General features: G+C 45.7%; 1 protein-coding gene across 1 annotated transcript in view; it reads right to left on the bottom strand.

Moving 5' to 3' along the window:
* The window catches only part of LOC144497538 (outer dense fiber protein 2-like), a 71745-nt gene that overhangs the window by 39683 nt on the left and 7170 nt on the right, over nt 1-24892 (bottom strand). The window contains exons 3-12 of the mRNA XM_078218939.1: nt 21410-21535; nt 18451-18624; nt 17344-17510; nt 15205-15331; nt 10886-11017; nt 7869-7943; nt 7662-7733; nt 7447-7563; nt 3252-3437; nt 456-565 (exon numbers count right to left, since the gene is read on the bottom strand). Coding sequence (XP_078075065.1) covers nt 456-565; nt 3252-3437; nt 7447-7563; nt 7662-7733; nt 7869-7943; nt 10886-11017; nt 15205-15331; nt 17344-17510; nt 18451-18624; nt 21410-21535 — 1286 coding nt within the window. The remainder of the gene's footprint in view (nt 1-455; nt 566-3251; nt 3438-7446; nt 7564-7661; nt 7734-7868; nt 7944-10885; nt 11018-15204; nt 15332-17343; nt 17511-18450; nt 18625-21409; nt 21536-24892) is intronic.

The raw sequence follows: 24892 nt of genomic DNA, 5'->3' as shown, positions 1-24892 counted from the left end.
CTGTTGCTATACGATTCTAATGAAAGCAATGGCGATCTATTAATTATATCCTTGCAGATTTTCACAGGTGGGTGACCAACTATGATGACTTCAGTTGGGCCATTGAGGTTGGCCTAATGGAGTATGAACTCCCTGATTAAGGATCCAATTGATGGGGCCAATCAGGGAGTCTTTGCCTTGTATTTAACCGGGCGTGTCAGTTCCTCTGACACCCTCCCAGAGGTAGATTGCTAATTGATAGCATTCTGTGTACTGCTGTTAGAGTATGTATATAAAGGAATTTTGGTGAAGGGACTTCTGCCTCCGAAGACTTATTACACCTACCTTAGACAGTAAAGCAAAATTGATACTAGAAATCTTAAGTATAATCAGTTCCTTAGGAAAAGTGAAAGGTAGCAGAGTAGGAACTGAATTTCATCATGTTTACTAAATTCTAACAACGCAGCTCTACTCACTTGGAAAGAGAAATCATTTCAGTTTCCAACCGGGCCTTCTCCTCGACAGCCAGGTCATGTTGCTTCTTCCAGTTGTTAATGGTCAGACGGGTTTCCAATAGCTTCAAATCCTAGCAATGTTTCACAGGAGACAAAGAAATCACAGTGATTTTTGTTAGCACATTGAAGTCAGAGCGATGAGAAGGTCCATAAGGTTTGACCCCCAGTCTGTGCTGAGGTGCCTGGCTTACGGTGGAGCAGTTGTGGTCATGTGACACCTGCTTAAAGCCCCTGGGCTGGGGATGATGGGGGTGTCGAGATTGTAACTCAAAGGCACCCCAGTTAGTTTCAGCAGCTCCTTACCAGCTGAGATTCTTCAACTCAGAATGGACTGGCGACCAAATCAAAGTCACTTCCGGATTATTTGATTCAGACAATCGTTGAGATGTTGGCAAGACACTAACAGATGCACCATAGAGAGCATCCTATCTGGTTGTATCTTGGTCAGCTTGATATTGCTCCTGCTCTGACCAAGATCACAAAAAACTCCAAAGACTGAACAAAGCCCAGTCCATCACGCAAACCAGTCTCCCATCCATTGATTCTGTCTAAACTTCCTGCTGCCACGGCAAAACAGCTGGCATAATCAAGGACCCCACACATCCTGGACATTCTCTCTTCCACCTTCTTCCATTAGGAAAAAGATATAAAAGTCTGAGATCACATGCCAACAGACTCAAAAACAGTTTCTTCCCTGCTGCCACCAGGCATTTGAATGGACCTACCTGATATTCAGTTGATCTTTCTCTACACCCTAGCTATGACTGTAACACTACATTCTGCACCCTCTCTGATCTTCAGGTCGTCGTTGGCCTCTGGTATAGTACCAGAAGATTAGAGGTTAGCGAATGTTGTCCCATTGTTTAAGAAGGGGAACAGAGACTTCCCCGGGAATTATAGACCGGTGAGTCTCACTTCTGTTGTCGGCAAGATGTTGGAAAAAATTATAAGGGATAGGATTTATAGTTATTTGGAGAGTAATGAATTGATAGGTGATAGTCAGCATGGTTTTGTGGCAGGTAGGTCGTGCCTTACTAACCTTATTGAGTTTTTTGAGAAAGTGACCAAGGAGGTGGATGGGGGCAAGGCAGTGGACGTGGTATATATGGATTTTAGTAAGGCGTTTGATAAGGTTCACCATGGTAGGCTTCTGCAGAAAATGCAGATGTATGGGATTGGGGGTGATCTAGGAAATTGGATCAGGAATTGGCTAGCGGATAGGAAACAGAGGGTGGTGGTTGATAGTAAATATTCATCATGGAGTGCGGTTACAAGTGGTGTACCTCAGGGATCTGTTTTGGGGCCACTGCTGTTTGTAATATTTATTAATGATCTGGATGAGGGTATAGTTGGGTGGATTAGCAAATTTGCTGATGACACCAAAGTCGGTGGTGTGGTAGACAGTGAGGAAGGGTGTCGTAGTTTGCAGGAAGACTTAGACAGGTTGCAAAGTTGGGCCGAGAGGTGGCGGATGGAGTTTAATGCGGAGAAGTGTGAGGTAATTCACTTTGGTAGGAATAACAGATGTGTTGAGTATAGGGCTAACGGGAGGACTTTGAATAGTGTGGAGGAGCAGAGGGATCTAGGTGTATGTGTGCATAGATCCCTGAAAGTTGGGAATCAAGTAGATAAGGTTGTTAAGAAGGCATATGGTGTCTTGGCGTTTATTGGTAGGGGGATTGAATTTAGGAGTCGTAGCGTTATGTTGCAACTGTACACAACTCTGGTGCGGCCGCACTTGGAGTACTGTGTGCAGTTCTGGTCCCCACATTACAGGAAGGATGTGGAGGCTTTGGAGAGGGTGCAGAGGAGGTTTACCAGGATGTTGCCTGGTATGGAGGGGAGATCCTATGAGGAGAGGCTGAGGGATTTGGGATTGTTTTCGCTGGAAAGGCGGCGGCTAAGAGGGGATCTTATTGAAACATATAAGATGATTAGAGGTTTAGATAGGGTGGATAGTGATAGCCTTTTTCCTCTGATGGAGAAATCCAGCACGAGGGGGCATGGCTTTAAATTGAGGGGGGGTAGTTATAGAACCGATGTCAGGGGTAGGTTCTTTACCCAGAGGGTGGTGAGGGATTGGAATGCCCTGCCAGCATCAGTAGTAAATGCGCCTAGTTTGGGGGCGTTTAAGAGATCCGTAGATAGGTTCATGGACGAAAAGAAATTGGTTTAGGTTGGAGGGTCACAGTTTGTTTTTTTTTTAACTGGTCGGTGCAACATCGTGGGCCGAAGGGCCTGTTCTGCGCTGTAATGTTCTATGTTCTATGTTCTATGTTCTCCTTCCTTCGCTATGACCGGTATGCTTTGTCTGTATTTTAGATCAGTAAAATAATGGGGGGGCATAGATCAGCGAGACAGTCAACATCTTTTCCCAAAGGGGAGTCTAAAACTAGAGGGCTTAGGTTTAAGGTGAGAGGGGAAGAGATACAAAAGGGTCCAGAGGGGCAATTGTCTCACACAGAGGGTGGTGAGTGTCTGGAACGAGCTGCCAGAAGTAGTAGTAGAAGCGGTTACAATTTTGTCTTTTAAAAAGCATTTAGATAGTTACATGGGTACGATGGGTATAGAGGGATATGGGCCAAATGCGGGCAATTGGGATTAGCTTAGTGGTTAAAAAAAAGGACGGCATGGACAAGTTGGGCCGAAGGGCCTGTCTCCATGCTGTAAACCTCTATGACTCTAAATCAAATCAAATTTTCATCTTTGCATTGTTTAAACAAAACCAAGAGACACCTTTCCAGAAATTCAAGTTACCATATCTTTGGTCTGGGAGTTAAGCTTTTCCAGTGCAACTTCAAATCTCTCTGCTCTCCTCTTCTGAGCTCGCGTTGCCTTCTTCAGAACTTCCTTGTCCACCTCACCCTTTTCTCTCAGAGCTGATAGCTGTGATCGAAGATGCGCAATTTGCAACTTTTGGTCCATTACGGTCCTCTCGTGTTTCTGAAACATTCAAAGATAGATTGACGTTTCACCCAGTATCCACAAGATGTCCTCAGGCACACACAAATCAGAAGCAGAATGGACCGACCAGCTAGCCATCCAAACACTCGGGCCCAATTAAAATCATAGCAAAAGAATTAAGCGTCACTTAAGAGGTTACATAATAAAGATGTCCAATAAAAAAAAAAAATCAATAAAAACCAGACTCATTCCAGCTGCAATCGCTAAATATGTAATAAACAAGAGACTTACTTCTACCTACTGCGGACTAATTTGCTTTGTGCATGCTCTAAAATGGTGTACAAGCAGGTAAAGGTTATGGGGAGAGAGCAGGATTAGGCTATTGAGTTGGATGATCAGCCATGATCGCAATGAATGGTGGAGCAGGCTCGAGGGGCCAAATGGCCTCCTCCTGTCTTCTATGTTTCTATGTAATTGTGACTGCCTATTGCATTCCTTATTTTAATTGCTCCAGCACTGGTGCCTGTGCCTTCAACTGCCAAGGCCCCAAGACCTGGATTCACTTCCCTGAACCGCTCCATCTTTTAAGAAAGACCTCTTACAACCCAACTACTGTGACCACACTTTCGGTCATCTGTCCTAATATCGTATTATGTGACCATGAGTAAGTAAAAAGCTCTATAATGCAAGGGTCAGATTTTGCATTGCGATGCTCCTGTCAAGCACTTTGAGAGGTTTAACTGTGTTAATGACGGTGTATAAATATGAGTTGTTTTATTTGATTTGATTTATTATAGTCACATGTATTAACATATAGTAAAAAGTATTGTTTCTTGTGCGCTATACAGACAAAGCATACCATTCATAGAGAAGGAAAAGAGAGAGTGCAGAATGTAGTGTTACAGTCATAGCTAGGGTGTAGAGAAAGATCAACTTAATGCAAGGTAAGTCCATTCAAAAGTCTGACAGCAGCAGGGAAGAAGATATTTTTGAGTCGGTTGGTACGTGACTTCAGACTTTTGTATCTTTTTCCCGATGGAAGAAGGTGGAAGAGAGAATGTCCGGGGTGCGTGGGGTCCTTAATTGTGCTGGCTGCTTTGCCGAGGCAGTGGGAAGTGTAAACAGAGTCAATGGATGGGAGGCTGGTTTGTGTAATGGATTGGGCTACATTCACAACACCTATGGCATCACAGGGCATTGACACCCTCGCTTTCAACCAGCTTAGTTCTAATTGCAAGTGTCAAAATCCTGGAATTCTCTCCCCAACGTCATTGTGGGTCAACCCACAGCACGTGGTCTGCAGCGATTTCAAGGCGGCAGCTCACCACCGCCTTCTCAAGGACAACTAGGGATGGGCAATAAATACTGGCCACCAAAAAATTTTGCCATCTTATCCTAGATTTGCCCGGGAGTTATTCTCAACCCTACCCACTCTGCCAATCCCACAGTAAATCAGTCCCCCATTATAGGAAATTCCCTCCATCTCAGCCGCAACCCTGGTGGACAATCCTGTACTGTTTCACCATCTGCTCTCCCAGATGTTAATAAAAGTGGATTATATCAGAAAGGTGAAAATGCAGATGAAATGAAACAGTAATTTGTGTCCATATGCATTTTATAATATACTCATTCAAGCATTTTTCAGTTTCATAAAAGCCCCTCAGGTAATTAAGGCAAAAGATTATAGGACGTCTGTGTTTTGCATTTGGTTGCAAAATCTCTAGCTTGTCCAATTAGCAAGATCAAAGATTGCTTCAGTAATCTAAATTGGTGCTGCTATTCTCAGAGGAAGAAGATTTATCATAAGGCAATGTTGTCTAAACTACATACACTACAAACACAATCAAAAACACTTTGCAGCTGAACCATAATTTTCAAGCACAGCCCATGGCTTGTTATCATCTAATCACAGATCCCTACAGTGGAGGAGGCCGCCATTCGGCCCGTCGAGTCTGCACCGACAACAATCCCACCCAGGCCCTATCCCCGCAACCTCATGTATTTACCCCGCTAATCCCTCTAACCTACACATCCCGGACACTAAGGGGCAATTTAGCATGGCCAATCAACCTAATCCGCACATCTTTGGACTGTGGGGGGAAACTGGGGCACCTGGAGTAAACCCACGCAGACACGGGGAGAACGTGCAGACTCCACGCTGTGACGCAAGCCGGGAATCGAACCCAGGTCTCTGGAGCTGTGAGGTAGCAGTGCTAACCACTGTGCCACCGTGCCACCCATTATCCTGATCTGAATCATACTTTCACAGTTTCTGGCATGGTACCAGGCTTGGACATTTCTAACTTATGACTGAAGGTCACAAATTCAGTTGGCAGGTCTCTGAAGTGCCTCTTATAGTGAACGTTACAGGCACCAGACAAACTGTCTGTTCTAATGGAAATTATTGGCTTTCCACCAGAAGCTGTGAAATGTCCATTAAATATCTCCAGATTGACAACTGCCAGGTAACTCTTGCACTGGTGAAGAATAAAGGAATAAGGAAAAGAAATCCTGCCCCTTTTCTCGGAGAAATTCTCTCCCTGGCTGGGATTTTCCCACAATCCGCCATGTGTTACAAGGCACGCGGAGGAGATCCGCCATTGGCTGGTGGCAAGAACGTACACCGTCATCAATGGGGTTTTCCATTGAATGCTTCCCTCGCGACTGGGAATCCTGCGGCGGGGGTGCACCATCGAAGGGACTGGAGGATCCCGTTGGTACAATAGGCCGGAAAACTCAGAATCATACAGTGCAGGAGAGACTCTTCGAGTCTTCACTGACACGCAAGAAACACTGCAACTCGCGTGACATTTCACTCCTTAAACCTGAAGGCACCTGTGCGTTAAAGATATCAATATACAAGTGCCTTGAATCAAGTGCCTTGTCCAGCTTGTGATGAAAGGCATAATTATTCACAAATCGTAAATATACAACACCTTACATCCCAAACAGCAATTAACTCTATTTTGCACAGTTCAGTTCCCTGTGTACACTGCCCAGTGCCAGATTCATGCACTAGGTTCTGCCACCAGCCCACATCAGAATTGCGAGGGTAATGAATGAGACTGTTTATTGGTCACATAGGAAGATATGGAAACTTTTCCCAAATACAGATTATCTGGGTTGTTGACTGAATACATCAACTACCCAGAGATTTTCCAAAATTAAAAAGTAATAGCTGGTCATTTTCCCAAAATACCTGTCTCAATTTTTCTAGAATTGAATCCTACAATACAGAAGGAGGCCAAATCAGCCCATCGAGTCTGCAGCAACCACAATCCCACCCAGGCCCTATCCTCATAACTGCATTTACTCTAGCTAATCCCCCTGATACTAAGGGGCAATTTGACATGGCCAATGCATCTAACATGCACATGTTTGGACTGTGGGAGGAAACTAGAGCACCCAGAGGAAACCCACGCAGACATAGGGAGGATGTGCAGGCTCCACACAGGCAGTGACCCAAGCCAGGAATTGAACCCAGATCACTGGCGCTGTGAGGCAGCAGTACTAACCACTGTGCCACCATGCTGCCCTTGCCCTTCTATTGTGCTCACAAGCAGTTTAATAAAAAATAGGAAGCTCCTATTCTTTTAGGTTCTTGTGATTATTTACAAATTTGCCAAGTTTTGAAGAAAACATACAAATTAGGAGCAGGAGTACGCCACCTGGCCCCTTGAGCCTGTTTGCCATTCGATAGTGGGCAGCACGGTGGCACAGTGGTTAGCACTACTGCCTTACAGCGCCAGGGGCCCGGGTTCAATTCCAGCCTTGGATGACTGTTTGTGTGGAGTCTGCACGTTCTCCCCGTGTCTGCGTGGGTTTCCTCCCACACTCCAAAGATGTTGGGTTTAGGTTATTTGGCCATGATAAATTGCCCCTTAACGTCAGGGGCATTAGGAGGGTAAATATCTGGGGTTACGGGAATAGGACAAGACCTGGGTGGCATTGTTGTCAGTGCAGGCTCAGTGGGCCAAATGGCCTTCCTGCTACACTGTAGATTCTCAGACTCTAATAAGATAATGGCCGGTCTGAAGATGGAACTTACCAGTATCTGAACTGACATTCTGCTGCCCCTGGCCTCTTTGTCTCTAAGCTGCCCCTGTAGACGAGCTTGTGTTGCTTCGACAGACTTCGAAAGTTGCTTCACAAAGCACGAATTATCCTGGAAAGAAAGTGCAGTTCGGTTACAAAACATTCATTAACCATGGTGAATAATTATCCATCCCTGATTAAGTAAAAATAATCCTGATATCCATGTACCTTTTCTGTCTGATACTGCTCTGAAAATCCTTTGGCATTTGTCTCAATGTCCAGAAGTTTTCTTTTTAAATGCTGTAAAAATGAGAGTTTTTTTGAAAAGTCAAACTATGTTGTTCAAAACCAGCCATAAATATGAAATCACTGTGTGTTTAATGCGATACAGATCAATGAGCTTATATTGAGGAATGATGAATGTAAAATACTTGCAATGTTTTCAGTTTCACTTCTTGCCAGCTTCTGTGTCAACACTTCCAGCTGTCTGCTGCTACAATCCATGCAAGGCTAGAAAGATAAGCTATGATTAACATGAAGCCTCACATTCCAAAACAAGTAGAGATACTAACTTCAACTGCCTAAAAATTCCATTATGCATGCAATTTATCCGCACATTTCCATAGAATCCCTACAGTGCAGGAGGTCACCATTTGGTCAATCGAGTCTGCACCGATCACAAACCCACCTAGCCCCTATCCCTGTCGCCCCATGTATTTACCCTGCTAGTCCCCCTGACACTAAGTGGCAATTTAGCATGGCCAATCAACCTGACCCGCACATCTTTGGCATAACAATAATTACAAGAACTTTGGAAAGCTGAGCTCAAAGAAATTTTTGCTCTAGGAATTATTTTGTGAAGGTGGGTTATGAACGTAGCCCAGTCCATCACGCAAACCAGCCTGCCATCCATCGATTCTGTCTACACTTCCTGCTGCCTTGGGAAAGCTGCCAACATAATCAATGACTCCACGCACCCCAGACATACTCTCTTCCACCTTCTTCTGTCGGGAAAATTATACAAAAGTTTGAAAACATGTACCAACAGACTCAAGAACAGTTTCTTCCCCTCTGTCCAGTTTCCCTGCTGGTTAGCACCAGGATCCCGGGTTTGATTCCCGGCTTGGGTCACTATCTGTGCGGAGTCTGCATGTTCTCCCCATGTCTGCGTGGGTTTCCTCCGGTTTCCTCCCACAGTCCGAAACACGTGCTAGGTAGATGCATTGGCCATGCTAAATTTTCCCTCAGTGTACCCGAACAGGCGCCGGAGTGTGGCGACTCTGGGATTTTCACAGCAACTTCATTGCAGTGTTAATGTAAGCCTACTTGTGACAATAATGAATAAACTTTACTTTAACTGCAACACTATACTTTGCACTATACACTCAACATTATACTCCTTTTCCCCATGTACTTCATGATGGTATGTTTTGTCTGTATAGCGCACAAGCAGCAATACTTTTCACCGTATCCCAATGCATGTAACAATAATAAATCAAATCAAATTTTCACCTCTCCCAAGAAAACAAGTCAACCCTAGTTGACCTCATGGGGATAAATACATTTTCATCATATTTAAGTAATACAAACCAAAGTGTGCCTTAGTGGGGCGTTCTCTGGACAACAGAAGAAAATTATTTTTGTTTTAATATTTAGAATTTGGAATGATTTTTAATAAAACAATGGCAGTTTATTTCAGCTGAGGACAGTTTGGAGAATAATTAAATAATGTGCGAATAGGAAGGGCAAAATTTACTCATGTGAAATCTTTGTTCTTACATCAGAGTCCCCAAATGATTCAACAAAAGCATTGAATAGAAAAAAAGCAGCTGGATTTGCCTACATAACAGAAACTGCAATCCCCTCCAAGCCACTCGCTGTCCTGCCTTGGAAATATATTGGCCATTCCTTCAATGTCGTTCAGTCCAAATCCTGGAACTCACTCCCTAACAGCACTGTGGGTGCTCTCTCTGTATAAATGTTTATACAGAGAGAGAGAGAGAGTGAGGCAGAGAGGGACTGAGACAGTGAAATCCAGCCCCTCCCCCGCCTGCTTGGACTGTAGCAGTTCAAGAAAGCAGCTCACCACCACCTTCTCAAGTGCATTTCATGATGGGCAATGAATATTGGGCTTGATAGCAACACCCAACTCCCCATTTCTCACAGTAGGTTCCGGAACATAACTATGGCCAGAATTTTACCATCCTGCCCGCCACAGGAATTGGAACGGGCGAGGGGCAGACCGTGGAAAGGTCATTTGATCTCGGGCAGGATTTTACGGTTTCGGGGTGAGCGAGGCCATAATGTCCCACCCTATGACACTGAAGGTGATGCTTAGAAAAGTCAAGGTGTGCTCTGTAGTTAGCAGGCCTGAAATCTCCTCATTTACCTGTACCGCCTTGTTCCTTGACTATCCCATATACAGTCAGATCAGTTAATCAGCTAGGGATTCAGTGATTTCTGAATTACAAACCCATTTCACAGCAGGATCGAGGAAGGCTTGCATTTATAATGCATCCTTCATAACCACACAATGTTCCAAAGCCTTTCAGAGCTAATGAGATATTTTTGAAGTGCAGTCACTTTGTAATCCAGGAAATGCTTCAGGACAGATCCAGTACAAGTAGAATCTAGCTTCAGGTTTATCATTTTCAAATGGTCCCATTTTTACCTAATTACTATACCAGAACAAATAACAACTTTTATTGGTTTCTCTACCCTTTGCATATTCTCCACTCTTGATAACCTCCCGATCCCGTTTTTCCTGATCTGTATGTTAAGTGCTGATGTTACGTTGCCCTTCCACCCATGTTTTCCTTGCCCGTCTCTCAATCAACAATCAGCGACTTATCCGGAATTTAACTGAGATGACCCCCAGGACTTGCACAGGGAAAATCACTGATTGAGCTCTCTGTAAGACTCATTGAACACAACCCATCTGAGCCTCTAATGTCCTTTAGAGGAGGAAATCTGCCATCCTTACCTGGTCTGGTTGACCCTCATGTGGTTGACCCTAAACTGCCCTCAGTTCAAGGGCAACTAGAGATGGGAAATAGATGCAGGCCAGCCAGCGACACTATGTCCCAAGAATGAATGAAAAAATACAAGCTCCCTGAGGATTGGTAATTAACTAACCAGGTGGAGCTCATATCGAGCCCTGTATAAAGCAAGCCCCTGAGTGGTTCCATTATTCCTTTTGTCCCAGTTGGGACCTGTTTGTGTTCACCACAGGCTCGTGGTTTTTGCTTTACTTTATTTTGTGCAAAGTTCCTTTACAGCCGAGTCCTGGAGTTGTTATAGTAACGATCCCAGGGACATTCCTCATGACAGGATTAAGGTGCTTAGCACAGCGCCATTTTGTTGCATTCTCAAATCAGTCTTGCCGCTGGCTGTCACTTCAAGGACCCAATCGTCATTCTGACATTTTTTTGCAGCAATGGCGTTTCTCTTACCCCTGGATTCCGCGAGTCCTTTAAGAGATATTGTAACCCTTGGTTAGCAACCTTAAACTTCTGCAACTTCTCCAAAAGCAAGTTCTTTTCTCCAGCGAATCTGTCAAGTCCCGAGGCTGAAAGCTGATTCACCTACAATGGTGCAAAGATACACTGGACTAAATGGAGGTCTGTAATTATAGGGAATGCACAGCACAGCACACAAACAGGTCACTGGCCTATGCCAGTATTTATGCACCACACGAGCTTCCTCCCGTCCTCCTTTATCTAACATATTCTGTGACTCCATTTTCCCTTGTTTGGTGATCTAGCCTCCCAAGATCATAAGAAATAGGAGCAGGGGTAAGCCATTTGACTTATTCAGTAAGATCACTGTTGATTTTACATGGCATGGTGGCAGAGTGCGTCGCACTACTGCCTCACAGCGCCAGGGACCCGGGTTCAATTCCCAGCTTGGGTCACTGTCTGTGTGGAGTTTGCACATTCTCCCTGTGTCTGTGTGGGTTTCCTCTGGGTTCTCCGGTTTCCTCCCACACTCCAAAGATATGCAGGTTAGGTGCATTGGCCATGGTAAAATTGCCCCTCAGTGTCAGGGGGACTAGCTATGGTAAATGCATGTTGTTATGGGGATAGGGCCTGGGTGGTCGGTACAGACTCGATGGGCCAAATGGCCTCTTTCTGCACTGTAGAATTAGAACATAGAACATAGAAAAACTACAGCACAAACAGGCCCTTCGGCCCACAAGTTGTGCCGAACACATCCCTACCTTCTAGACCTACCTATAGTCCACCATCCTATTAAGCTCCAAGTACTCATCCAGGAGTCTCTTAAAAGACCCTATTGAGTTCGCCTCCACCACCACTGACAGCAGTCAATTCCACTCGCCCACCACCCTCTGTGTGAAAAACTTACCCCTAACATCTCCCCAGTACCTAACCCCCAGCACCTTAAACCTGTGTCCTCTCGTAGCAGACATTTCCACTCTGGGAAAAAGCCTCTGAGAGTCCACCCGATCTATGCCTCTCAACATCTTATACACCTCTATTAGGTCTCCTCTCATCCTTCGTCTCTCCAAGGAGAAAAGACCGAGCTCCCTCAGCCTATCCTCATAAGGCATGCCACTCAATCCAGGCAACATCCTTGTAAATCTACTCTGCACCCTTTCAATCTTTTCCACATCCTTCCTATAGTGAGACGACCAGAACTGAGCACAGTACTCCAAGTGGGGTCTGACGAGGGTCTTATATAGCTGCATCATTATCCCCGGACTCCTAAACTCAATCCCTCGATTGATAAAGGCCAGCACACCATACGCCTTCTTAACCACCTCCTCCACCTGCGGGGCCGATTTTAGAGTCCTATGGACCCAGACCCCAAGGTCCTTCTGATCCTCTACAGTACTAAGAGTCTTTCCCTTTATACTGTACTCCTTCATCCCATTTGACCTGCCAAAATGGACCACGACGCATTTATCTGGGTTGAAGTCCATGTGCCACTTGCCCGCCCAGTCTTGCATCCTATCTACGTCCCTCTGTAACTTCTGACATCCCTCCAGACTATCCACAATCCCACCAACCTTCGTGTCATCGGCAAACTTACCAACCCATCCCTCCGCTTCCTCATCCAGGTCATTTATGAAAATGACAAACAGCAAGGGTCCCAGAACAGATCCCTGGGACACACCACTGGTGACCGACCTCCATTTAGAAAAAGACCCATCTATACCCACTCTCTGCCTCCTTTGAGCAAGCCGGTTCTGGATCCACCGGGCAGCAGCCCCTTGGATCCCATGCCCTCTCACTTTTTCTAGAAGCCTTGCATGGGGGACTTTATCGAACACCTTGCTAAAATCCATATAAACCACATCTACCGCCTTCCCTTCGTCAATGTGTTTAGTCACATTTTCGAAGAACTCCACCAGGCTCGTAAGGCACGATCTGCCCTTGACAAAGCCATGCTGAGTATTCTTGAGCATACTAAACCTCTCTAAATGCTCATATATCCTGTCCCTCAGGATCTTCTCCATCAGTTTACCAACCACGGAGGTTAGACTCACCGGTCGGTAATTACCTGGGCTATCCCTATTCCCCTTCTTGAAAATAGGAACCACATCCGCAATCCTCCAATCCTCCGGCACCTCTCTCGTCTCCATCGGCGACGCAAAGACCATCGCCAGAGGCCCTGCAATCTCCTCCCTCGCCTCCCACAGTAACCTGGGGTACACCCCATCTGGACCCGGCGACTTATCTATCTTGATGCCATTCAAAGATTCCAGCACAACCTCTTTCTTAAAGTCCACATACTCAATCCTTTCAGTCCACCGCACGCCCGCAGTACATCCACCCAGGTCCTTTTCCTCTGTGAAAACCGAGGCAAAATACTCATTGAGCACCTCTGCCACTTATACTGGTTCCGTTCAGACTTTCCTGCCTTCATCTTTTATAGGCCCTATTCCATCACGTCTCATCCTTTTACTCTTCACATATTTATAGAACGCCTTAGGGTTCTCCTTAATCCTACCTGCCAGGGCCTTCTCGTGACCCCTTCTGGCTCTCCTAATTTCCTTCTTTAGTCCCTTCCTACAAGCCGTATACTCTTCTCAATCCCTATCTTCGCCAAGCTCTCTGAGCCTTTTGTACGCTTTCCTTTTCTTCTCGACTAGGTCCCGCACAGCTTTCATGCACCACGGTTCCTTTAACCGACCAACACCTCCCTGTCTGCTCGGAACGTTGTCCTGTAGAACTCTAGACAGACATTCCTTGAAAAACTGCCACCTCTCTTCAGTACATTTCCCTGAGAATACCTCCTTCTAATTTACTCCTCTAATTTGCTGTCTAATGTCTTCATATTTCCCCTTACTCCATATAAACACTTTCCGAGCTTGCCTGATCCTCTCTTTTTCCAATGCAAGCCTAAAGGAGATAGAGTTATGATCGCTATCCCCAAGATGCTCTGAGAGATCTGACACCTGTCCAGGTTCATTGGTCAGTATCAGGTCAAGTACAGCCTCTCCTCTTGTAGGCTTGTCCACATGCTGTGTCAGGAAACCCTCCTGAACACACCTAACGAACTCTTCCCCATCCAATCCCCTTACCCTAGGGATATTCCAATCTATGTTTGGGAAATTAAAGTCTCCCATCACAACAACTCTGCTATTACTGCAACTCTGCAGGATCTGTTTCCCTATCTCCACCTCCCTGTTACTATTGGGCGGCCTATAGAAAGCTCCCAGCAAAGTGACCGGCCCCTTCCCACTCTGAACTTCCACCCACAGAGACTCGGTGGACAATCCCTCCACAGCATACACCTTCTCTACAGCTGTGACACTATCCCTGATCAGCAGTGCCACTCCACCCCCTCTCTTGCCTCCCTCCCTGTCCTTCCTGAATCATCTGAATCCCGGCACCTGGAGTATCCAGTCCTGTCCCTGAGACATCCAAGTCTCCGTAATGGCCACCACATCATACTTCCAGGCATCGATCCACGCTCTGAGCTCATCCCCTTTATTCACTGTAGTCCTGGCATTAAAGTAAACACATCTCAATCCTTTGGTCTGAGCTCTCCCCTTCTCTATTCCCTGTCCATCCGCCCTCTTGCACTGCCTATAACCCTTCTCGGTTTGCGAGCTACCTTCCTCATTCTCAGTCACCTCATTTTGATCCCCTCCCCCCAACCTATCTAGTTTAAACTCTCCCCAGTAGCCTTAGCCAACCTTCCTGCCAGGATATTGGTCCCCCTGGGATTCAAGTGCCACCCATTTTTTGTGTACAGGTCACACCTGCCCCTGAAGAGGTCCCAATGGTCCAGGAACCTGAATCCCTGCCCCCTGCACCAGTCCCTCAGCCACACATTCTATCATTCTGAGTGCTCTATGAATCCACAGGTGATCAAACAAAAAAAACACCCACCGAATTGCCTCTCCACCCACTGGAACAAATTAAATGCCCTGAAGAAGCACTGCCAACTGTGACAAATGTTGCCTGAGAAGGTTCACTCCCCCTCTCCCCCCACCATCTCTACACCCATCCCTCCTCTCACCTCCCTCATCTCTACACTGCCTCGCAAAGTCCCCCTCCCCTGATGTCACCCCCTCTATCATTCTCTCCTTCTCTGCCCTCCCCTCTACCCAGTCTCCCTTATTCCCTCCTCCCTCACCCCACCTTGGCTCTTCTCTCCCAGCCCTCCTGAGCCCAGTTTGACCTATGAAGTCACCTCGGTCTGGACTCTGCATCTACATCAATACAGATCCATTGTTAGGTTGCTACACATTAAGATCACTGAAGGATTTCACTGTTCAACTGCTGTGTTTTGTATGTACCTGTATTAATTCAGCAATAGAATTCTTCAGCGTCGCAACTTGTTCTGCTGCAGATATTGAAGCCATTTCAACTTCTTTAAATGCAGCCAACAGCATGTTCACTTCAGTAAGGTCTTCCTTTTCCAGCCTAAGTAACGGTAAAAACTGCATTAGAAGGCCGTTATGGCTACACGATTATTTGCGATTCGCGTTGCAATTCATCTCAGGATTGAAATTACTTCAAGGGGAGGCAATGACCTAGTGGTACTTTTACTAGACCATTAATCCAGAAACTCAGCTAATGTTCTGGGGACCCGGGTTCGAATCCTGCCACGGCAGATGGTGGAATTTGAATTCAATCTTTTTTAAAAATCTGTAATTAAGAATCTACTGATGACCATGAAACCATTGTCAATTGTCAGAAAAACCCATCTGGTTCACTAATGTCCTTTAGGGAAGGAAATCTGCCGTCCTTACCCGGTCTGGCCTACATGTGACTCCAGATCCACAGCAATGTGGTTGGCTCTCAACTGCCCTCCGAGAGCAACTAGGAATGAGCAATAAACGTTGGCCAGCCAGCGACACCAACATCCTATGAATGAATTTTTAAAAAGCATTCCCATTTAACACGGGCGGCACAGTGGTTAGCTGCTGCCTCACATCCAGAGACCTGGGTTCGATTCCCGGCTTGGGTCACTGCCTGTGTGGAGTTTGCATATTCTCCCGTGTTGTTGTGGGTTTCCTCCGGGTGCTCTGGTTTCCCCCAACACTCCACAGATGTACGGGTTAGGTTGATTGGCCATGCTAAATTGCTCCTTAGTATCAGGAGTTTAGTAGGGTGAATAGTTAGGGTTACAGGGATTGGGGCTGGGTGGGATTGTGGTCGGTGCAGACTCTATGGGCCGAATGGCCGTCTTCTGCACTGAAGGGATTCTATGATTTTGAACACATTTCAATCTATGCATTAGCCATATCCAAACTGCAAACCGGAAGCCATGGCAATTTGGTCTGGAGTCAGGTCGTTTCTCTTACTTGCTGGTTTGTATTGTTTGAATTTGCACGAAGGTTACGGAGAGAAAAATGATACAGTAGCTATGCCGGGAGACTTAAATTATCCAAATGTGGACTGGGATAGAAATGCTGTAAAGGGCAAAGAGGGAAGGGAGCAAGGGATTCTTGCACATGTTCCAGAAATTTTTCTGCAGCAGTAGGTGAGAAATGAGACACTGCTACACCTGGTTCTTGGGAATGAGATGAACCAAGTGGATCAAGTCAACGATCGCTGCATCACCAAGTTTAGGTCGATTATGGTAATGTCAGTGTGCAATCCAGAGCAAGAATAATTAACTGGGGGAAAAGCCAACTTCAACGGGGTAAGAACGGATCTGGGTCAAATAAATTGGACACAAAGTTTGGCAGGAAAAATGGCAACTGGGCAATTGGCTACCTTCAAAAGATGAGATAGATCAGGCACAGTCATAGAAACTTATAAAATTCTAACAGGATTAGACAAGGTAGATTCAGGAAGGATGTTCCCGATGGTGGGAGAGTCCAGAACTCGGGGTCATAGTTTGAGGATAAGGGACTGAAGTGAGGAGAAATTTCTTCACCCAGAGGTTGGTGAATGTGTGAAATTCACTACCACAAAATGTAGTTGAGGCCAAAACGTTGTCGGATTTCAAGAAGAAATTAAGATATAGCTCTTGCGGCTAAAGGGATCCAGGGATATGGCGGGGGGGGGGGGGGGGGGGGGGGGGGGGGTGGAATCAGGATATTGAATTCGATGATCAGCTATGTTCAAAATGAATGGCGGAGCAGGCTCGAAGGGCCGAATGGTCTACTCCTGCTCCCAGTTTCTATGTCAAGGCATACTCCCTTGAAGGGAAAGGCCTTTTAATCCACACGTGTGGAAAGATAATTAGTATTTGTTTCCTAACACGGACTGCAACCAGTGAGGTTAATTGCTTGTTAACCCTATAACTGCAATCATCCAATTTAAAATTAATACAACTTAAAACAAAACACCAGCTGTTTGACATTAAGATGTTCGCACATTATTTAAGGGTTAACACTAGTTAAAATAGCAGGCAACATAATTTCACGTTAACATTAATATTGTAATATCTCACAGGAGATAACCAGACATTGTTAATTTGTTACCCTTGCAGCTCCAGCTCTTTCTGTAATTGTTCAAAACTCTCCTGAAAAGTCCTAATTTTATCAGTTGTTCGATTAAACTTGTGTGTTTCGGCTTCATGTTGTTCAGTTGATCGATTTGATGTGCTCGGTTCATCCTCAAATTGTTTGTTTGCTGGGTGCCCTGAAAGCTGAACAACTCCTGTTAACAATAATGCAATCACCAATGAAATGGACAAAGTGATCCTGATTAGGTTCGAAAGGGGAGACCTTACCGGCTCGTCCTGCCGGTCGATTGGCGTGGCAAGCCGGTAAGATCGCAAGAGAGGCAAAAAGCTGGGTTCTCGTCTCTCGCGATCTTATTGGCCCCAATCTGCTGGCTTAATCAGCCCCACACCCGGGATTTTAATATTCAGTTGCTGATTTGAATATTATTAGTGAGCCCAGGAGGTAATCACCCAGACTCACTTGCCTTAACGACCTCGCTGACAGAGGTCCTAACTGGCGAGGATCACTTATAGCCCCCAGCAATGGGGATCAGGCATGGTGGCCTTGCCAGTGGGACCAGAGGGTCATCGAGGCCACCTGGGTGGTCGGGGCAGGGACAGGCAATGCCAGCATAGCATTGCTAGCCTGGGACCCATGGCACTGCCCACTGGACACTGCTTGAAGGGGAGACAGTATGTGGGGGCTGCGCACTCTGCAATCGGGGACCACCAGGTCTACGGTCGACCGGGGACGTGGGGGCCAGGAGTGACACTCTCCCAGTGCACTGTGTAGTGATAGATCGGGATCCATGGTCAGTAGCGCCCTCTAGCAAATTGCAGCCAGCTTCCCGGCCTGAATCGACTCTGTCCACTCTCCCTTGTGGCGAGAATCACACTTTAAATGTCATAAGATTTTATTTTTTCTCTTGCCAAAAAAAATGGGTCTGAAACTCTCCCGTTTTCACACTCGTTCAAATTCTTTTGGTAAGATCGCCCTGTGTCTTTATGGTGCAAATACTCAAGGTGCCTTTTTGCCAATCACAGTTTCAGATTCAGCTCATTAACGGGAAGGACTGGTGTTAACATTAGACAAGATCTCATCAGCTGACACCAACATCTTTAATAAAAACTTGTCAAAACTTACTTCACTTTTCAAACTCTCTAAATCTTCCAGTAAGCTGTCAATCTGAAGTCCACACTGGTACACTCGTTCATTCATGCTGGCTTCTTTATCAAAGCTAGCATCACTGGAGTGGGTTATTGAGGAATTATTTTCTGTCCCGCCTAAGGTGATTGAGAGCCTTTGTGGTGGTCCACTCTAACATAAAGGAACGAGAATTATATTTATTTTCAACACATTTAGGCTTCAGACGAGTGAGGGTCGATGCTGAGTTAGGCACCCTTTCAGAGGTAATTTAGGCAATTTGGTGGAATATCCAATTGAAAATATAATACACTTTTCCTTACATATGGCAGTACTGTGGTTAGTACTTATACTGAATACAATTATATGTTGGATCAGATTTACAAAGGAAGGGCGCAGATATTTAATGCAACAAGTACATCAGGACACAGAAACAGTGGCCTCAATTTTACATTCCCCCCAGAAGATATTGAGGTGGGCTGGAGTGCAATTTCATGGATGGTGTGCCCTCCGGGATCCCTCCACCCTGACCTGGACACAGCGCCAGGGACTTGGGTTCAATTCTGGCCTCGGGTCGCTATAAGACCAAAAGACATAGGAGCAGAATTAGGCCACTCGGCCCATCGAGTCTGCTCTGCCATTCAATCATGGCTGATATTTTTCTCATCCCTATTCTCCTGCCTTTTCCTCATAACCCCTGATCCCCTTATTAATCAAGAACTATCTATCTCTGTCTTAAAGACACTCAATGACCTGACTTTCACAGCCTTCTGCAGCAAAGAGTTCCACAGATTCATCACTCTCTGGCTGAAGAAATTCCTCCTCATCTCTGTTTTAAAGGATCATCCCTTTAGCCTGAGCACTGTCTGTGTGGAGTTTGCATGTTGCCCCCGTGGGTTTCCTCCGGGTGCTCCAGTTTCCTCCCACAGTCCAAAGATGTGCGGGTTAGGTTGATTGGCCATGCTAAATTGACTCTCATGTCAGGGGATTAGCTAGGGTAACTGTGTGGGGTTACGGGGATAGGTCCTGGGTGGGATTGAGGTCGGTCCAGGCTCGATGGTCGAATGGACTCCTTTTGCACTGCAGGGATTCTATATTTCAACAACTACAATTTGCATTTGTATAGTGCCTTTAATGTAATAAAGCAGCCCAAGGTGCTCACAGGTGTATTATAAAACAAAATATGACACAGAGCCACACAAGATGTTAGAGCGATTGACATTCAGACCACACCCTGGGCAAAGATGTTTCACCTGGGTTCCCTGGTGGATTTATTTATGATGATCTTATATTTATGGTCCCTAGTACTTGTCTCATCCACAAGTGGAAACATCGGCCTCATCAAACCCTTTCATAATCTATTGGGCTGTTCCTCAGCCTTCGCTCTTCAAGAGGAGAGAGGCCCAGTCTTTTCAAACATTCCTGAGGATCATCTCTCAGTGGAGCCATCAGTTATTTTGGTAGTAGGCAAAAAAAAAATAGTTCTGCCTTATGCTTATTCTAAACTCCCCAAGGCGCCATTTTAATACTGAGGCTACAATAAATGTATTCAGAATTTGTGATAAGGAACATTTATACTGAATACAATTATATGTTGGATCAGATTTACAAATGAAGGGCTCAGATATTTAATGTAGCAAGTACATCAGGACACAGAAACTTTGGCCTAAATTTTACATCCCCCCAGAAGATATTGAGGTGGGCTGGGGTGGAATTTCATGGACAGTGTGCCCTCCAGGATCCTCCCACCCTGACCTGGAAGCAATTTTACGGTGGGGCGGGCAGGGCCTTGTTGGGGAAATCCCACCCTTGCCCCAAGTCAGGCCTTTAAGTGGCCACTTTTCCCAACCAGCCTTAATTTTTAGGTTGTGGGTGGATGACAGATTGGGGGACGCAGGGGGAGTAGAAAAATGTAGAAGTCTACATATCAGGCAGGAAAGGTTACCTCCATCAGAGGCCCCCTTGTCATGGTAGGCACCCTTCTGTGAAGGCAGGGAGACTCTGGCCTCCCTCCCCTCCCTCACCCCCAGCCTATCCCCTGGGATCCCATTTTCTCCCTTGCAACTTCCCCGCCGTCCCCCCCGCCCATCGTGTCCCCTGCTCTCCCCAGGTCCCCCTACCACTTGCCTGGTCTCCATGTCCCGACACTTAGCCCCAGGCACATTGCTACAGTGCCTCTTCTGGTCACTGCAGCGCTGTGCCCGGAGGACCTGGAAGGCTGCCGGCTAGTCAGTTTGGCTGGAACCTCTCCAAGGCAGGACATCCTCACTTGACAGACAGAATCAACACTTGTTAAAGTGTAAAACGGCAGCAGGCCTGTTGGGAGTTGGCGTCTGCCAACTGACCAATTCGGACCAAAGACGTGGATATAAATATCATATTTCCTCTGCCCAGTAGGTAGCTTAAGAATCACTCAATTGTAAACATCTTGCTTTTTTCACAACTCCTTCCTTACATTCCTTTAGTTCCTCAGCGTTGAAACCGACCGCTTACCTTGACGCAAGCTCTCACAGAACAGTACAGTGCAGAAGGAGGCCATTCGGTCCTTCGAGTCTGTGCCGACCACAATTCCACCCAGGCTCCATCCCCGTAACCCCTGCAAATCCCCTGACATGCCCCAATCCGCTAATATGCCTGACAAAAAGTTGTACCACATTAAGCAGCTAAAAATACACTATAGAAACTGGTTGTGGCTGTTAATATTTAAAAAAAACAAAACCGAGATGCTTGGATATGGCAGCTGGTTCCCTGAGAGCAGGAATTAACTCCACAAGATCAGTGCATTTGGGAAACTGCAGATAGACTTTTGGAAACTAAATTATCTATTGCACCCAAAGTTTTATCATTAACCCCACATTGTCGATCTCAAAAAGAGTGTACGTTTTGAAAATAAGTTGCCACCTTGATTTGCAGCTATGAAAATTAGTAGTTAGTTAGTTTAGGTGAAAATGATACCTACTTCCTGTTTGCAGATTTGGTCACGCACAGAAATATGAGGCTTTGCGTAACCCATTGTTATCTCCTTTACAGATCGACTTGTTTTCATCGAATCAATTGAACGCTTTCTTTTGTGCACCCGGGATAACTGGAAAGAAAACCAGACTCCTGAGAATAGTGATCTGAAAATTATAGTCCACACACGATGGGCGGCACGGTGGCATAGTGGTTAGCACTGTTGCCTCACAGCACCAGGGACCCGGGTTCGATTCCCTGGCTTGGGCCGCTGTCTGTGTGGAGTTTGCACGTTCTCCCCATGTCTGTGTGGGTTTTCTCCGGATGCTCCGGTTTCCTCCCACAGTCTGAAGATGTGTAGGTTAGGTTGATTGGTCATGATAAAATTGCTCCTTAGTGTCAGGGAGATTAGGAGGGTAAATACGTGGGGTTGCGGGATAGGACTGGAGTGGGATGGTTGTTGGTGCAAGCTCAATGGGCCAAATGGCCTCCTTCTGCACTGTAGATTCTATGAATAGATTTGCCGAACATGTACTGTTTTGCAGTTGAAATATGAAGCTTGGAAGTGCTCGCTGACTGCTTAACCAGGATTCAATTTTCCCCCTCTCTATTTCTGTAATCCCCTCCAGTCCCACAACCCTTAGGGATCATCTGCCTTTCTCTAATCCTGGCCTCTTCAGCATCTTCACCTCTGCTGGCCATGCTTTCAGTTAGACAGAATCTTAGCTCTGGAAGTCCCTTTCCAAGCCACTCTATCCCACTTTTCTCCTTTTAGAAGCTTCACAAAATTTTGCTTTCTTGTGGACGGCTCGGTGGCACAGTGGTTAACACTGCTGCCTCACAGCGCCAGGGACCCGGGTTCAATTCCGGCCTCAGGTCACTGTCTGTGTGGAGTCTGCACGTTCTCCCAGTGTCTGCGTGGGCTTCCTCTGGGTGCTCCGGTTTCCTCCCACAGTCCGAAAGATGTGCAGGTTAGGGGTGCATTGGCCATGCTAAATTCTACCTCGGTGTACCCGAACAGGCGCCAGAGTGTGGCAACTAGGGGATTTTCACAGTAACTTCATTGCAGTGTTAATGTAGCCTACGAATAAATAAACTTTCTGACCAAGTTTTTGGTCAACTGTGCTTTTAATTCATGTGGCTTTTGGTTAAATTTTGCTTGACAAAGCTCCATGTGAAGAACCTTGGGGCATTTTATGACATTAAAAAGTATGATATCAGTACAAGTTTGCCTTTGAATTAAAATCCAGTTTCAGAAATGATATTTTCACCCACACGTAGTTTTATTTAAGATGGGAGCACAACAAGTGACCCACCCCAGGTATGTTCCAGAGATGCTACTTTCAAATTAACTGTCAGGTGATGTACAGGATTGGACGGTGTGGGGAAATGGGGCACTGGACTGGTGGGGAAGGAAATTTATTCAGTGACTTCCTAAAGACCAATGTCAAAATTGTTCAATAATTTGAACATATATTCGATAATCCAGTCACCTGGGAATGAAAAAAAATGCTACACTCTTCTTCAGATGATATACTGATGACATGCACCTCTCCACCAGCCTCTATTCTGTCCCGTCAAAGTGCTTACTCAAGATCCTATCCTGGGCTGTCACCTGCTCCAGCTCAAAACTGGGAAGACTGTGGTCATTTCATTTGATTTATGAACAGTAAAGGAATTAAGTGTTATGGTGAGCGGGTGGGTAAGTGGAGCCGAGTCCACGAAAAGATCAGCCATGATCTTATTGAATGGCGGAGCAGGCTCGAGGGGCCAGATGGCCTACTCCTGCTCCTAGTTCTTATGTTCTTATGTTCATTATCGTCACACGTATTAGTATACAGTGAAAAGTATTGTTTCTTGCGCACTATACAGACAAAACATACCGTTCATAGAGAAGGAAAGGAGAGGGTGCAGGGTGTAGTGTTACAGCCATAGCTAGGGTGTAGAGAAAGATCAACTTAGTGCAAGCTAGGTCCATTCAAAAGTCTGATGGTAGCAGGGAAGAAGCTGTTCTTGAGTCGGTTGGTACATGACCTCAGACTTTTGTATCTTTTTCCCGACGGAAGAAGGTGGAAAACACAATGTCCAGGGTGCGTGGGGTCCTTAATTATGCTGGCTGCTTTTCCAAGGCAGCAGGAAGTGTAGACAGAGCCAATGAATGGGAGGCTGGTTTGCATGATGCACTGGACTAACATTCACGACCCTTTGTAGTTTATAGCAGGACCCATACCAAGCTGTAATACAACAAGTAGTCTCACAACACCAGGTTAAAGTCCAACAGGTTTATTTGGTAGCACGAGCTTTCGGAGCGCTGCAGCGCTCCGAAAGCTCGTGCTACCAAATAAACCTGTTGGACTTTAACCTGGCGCTGTGAGACGACTTACTGTACCTATCCCAGTCCAACACCGGCAACTCCACATCATACAGCCAGAAAGAATGTTTTCTATGGTGCATCTGTAAAAGTTGATGAGAGTCGTGGCTGACATGCCAAATTTCCTTAGTCTTCTGAGAAAGTAGAGGCGATGGTGGGCTTTCTTAACTATAGACTTTAACTACAATCACAAACACTGCTGCTGTACCACTGACTCCAATCTCTTCCCTGGAACTTTTATTTATGGCTGACCTAGTTGTTTCACAACCTCAGTATCCTGTTTGAAACCAAGTTGAATTCTGGATTCCATATCCTCTCCAACACGAGCGGTTTGGAATACAACTTTGAAATGTGAGACACAGTTGTTATACAGTGTACAGATTTGGGCTTCCACCTCCGCAATATTTCTTGGTACTGCGCCCACTCCCATTTCTTCACCACTAAATCTTTAATCTCTGCCTGCATCCCTTCTGCGTTGCTAATTCCATGTGACATTTATCCCTTTCGTCAACGGCCCAAGTGTTGACACCTCACCTGTTCTTACATATTGACATGGTGTCTGCTTCAGTCATTCATCCTGGTAATCGCTTCCATTGCTTGGCAGCATTCTGGGTGAAAGTGTTTGCCCCTGCTCTCTCCTAAATCCCTTTTCATTTAATCCCACTGATTTGTAATCCATCAGCACTGCGTGCAGTTTCTATCTAATCTGTCCATCCTTTCATATCGGAAATACCTCAAACAAGTAATCTCTTAATCTCTTCAGTTCTGATCAAAAAGGCCCCAACTTCTCAAATCTTTTCTTTTGTATTTCTTCATACCCTCTTTATTGCTTCAACATCCCTCCAATAGCGAGAAGCCCAAATCTGTACACTGTATAACAATTGTGTTTCACATTTCAATGTTATATTCCACATCGCTTGTCATAAAACAGAGTATTGTATTATTATGTTTCATTAATTGGAGGGTTGGAGTGCCTCTTGAAATGCTTTAAAGTGTATTTATTAGTGTCACAAGTAGGCTTACATTGAAGTTACTGTGAAAATCCCCCTGCCGCCACACTCCGGCACCTGTTCGGGTACACTGAGGGAGAATTGAGCAAGGCCATTTCCCCCCAACCAG

This window comes from Mustelus asterias, chromosome 8, assembly GCF_964213995.1.
Source record: "Mustelus asterias chromosome 8, sMusAst1.hap1.1, whole genome shotgun sequence".
NCBI lineage: Eukaryota > Metazoa > Chordata > Chondrichthyes > Carcharhiniformes > Triakidae > Mustelus > Mustelus asterias.
Note: the sequence above shows the minus strand (reverse complement) of the source record. Positions and strands in the feature narration are given on the sequence as shown.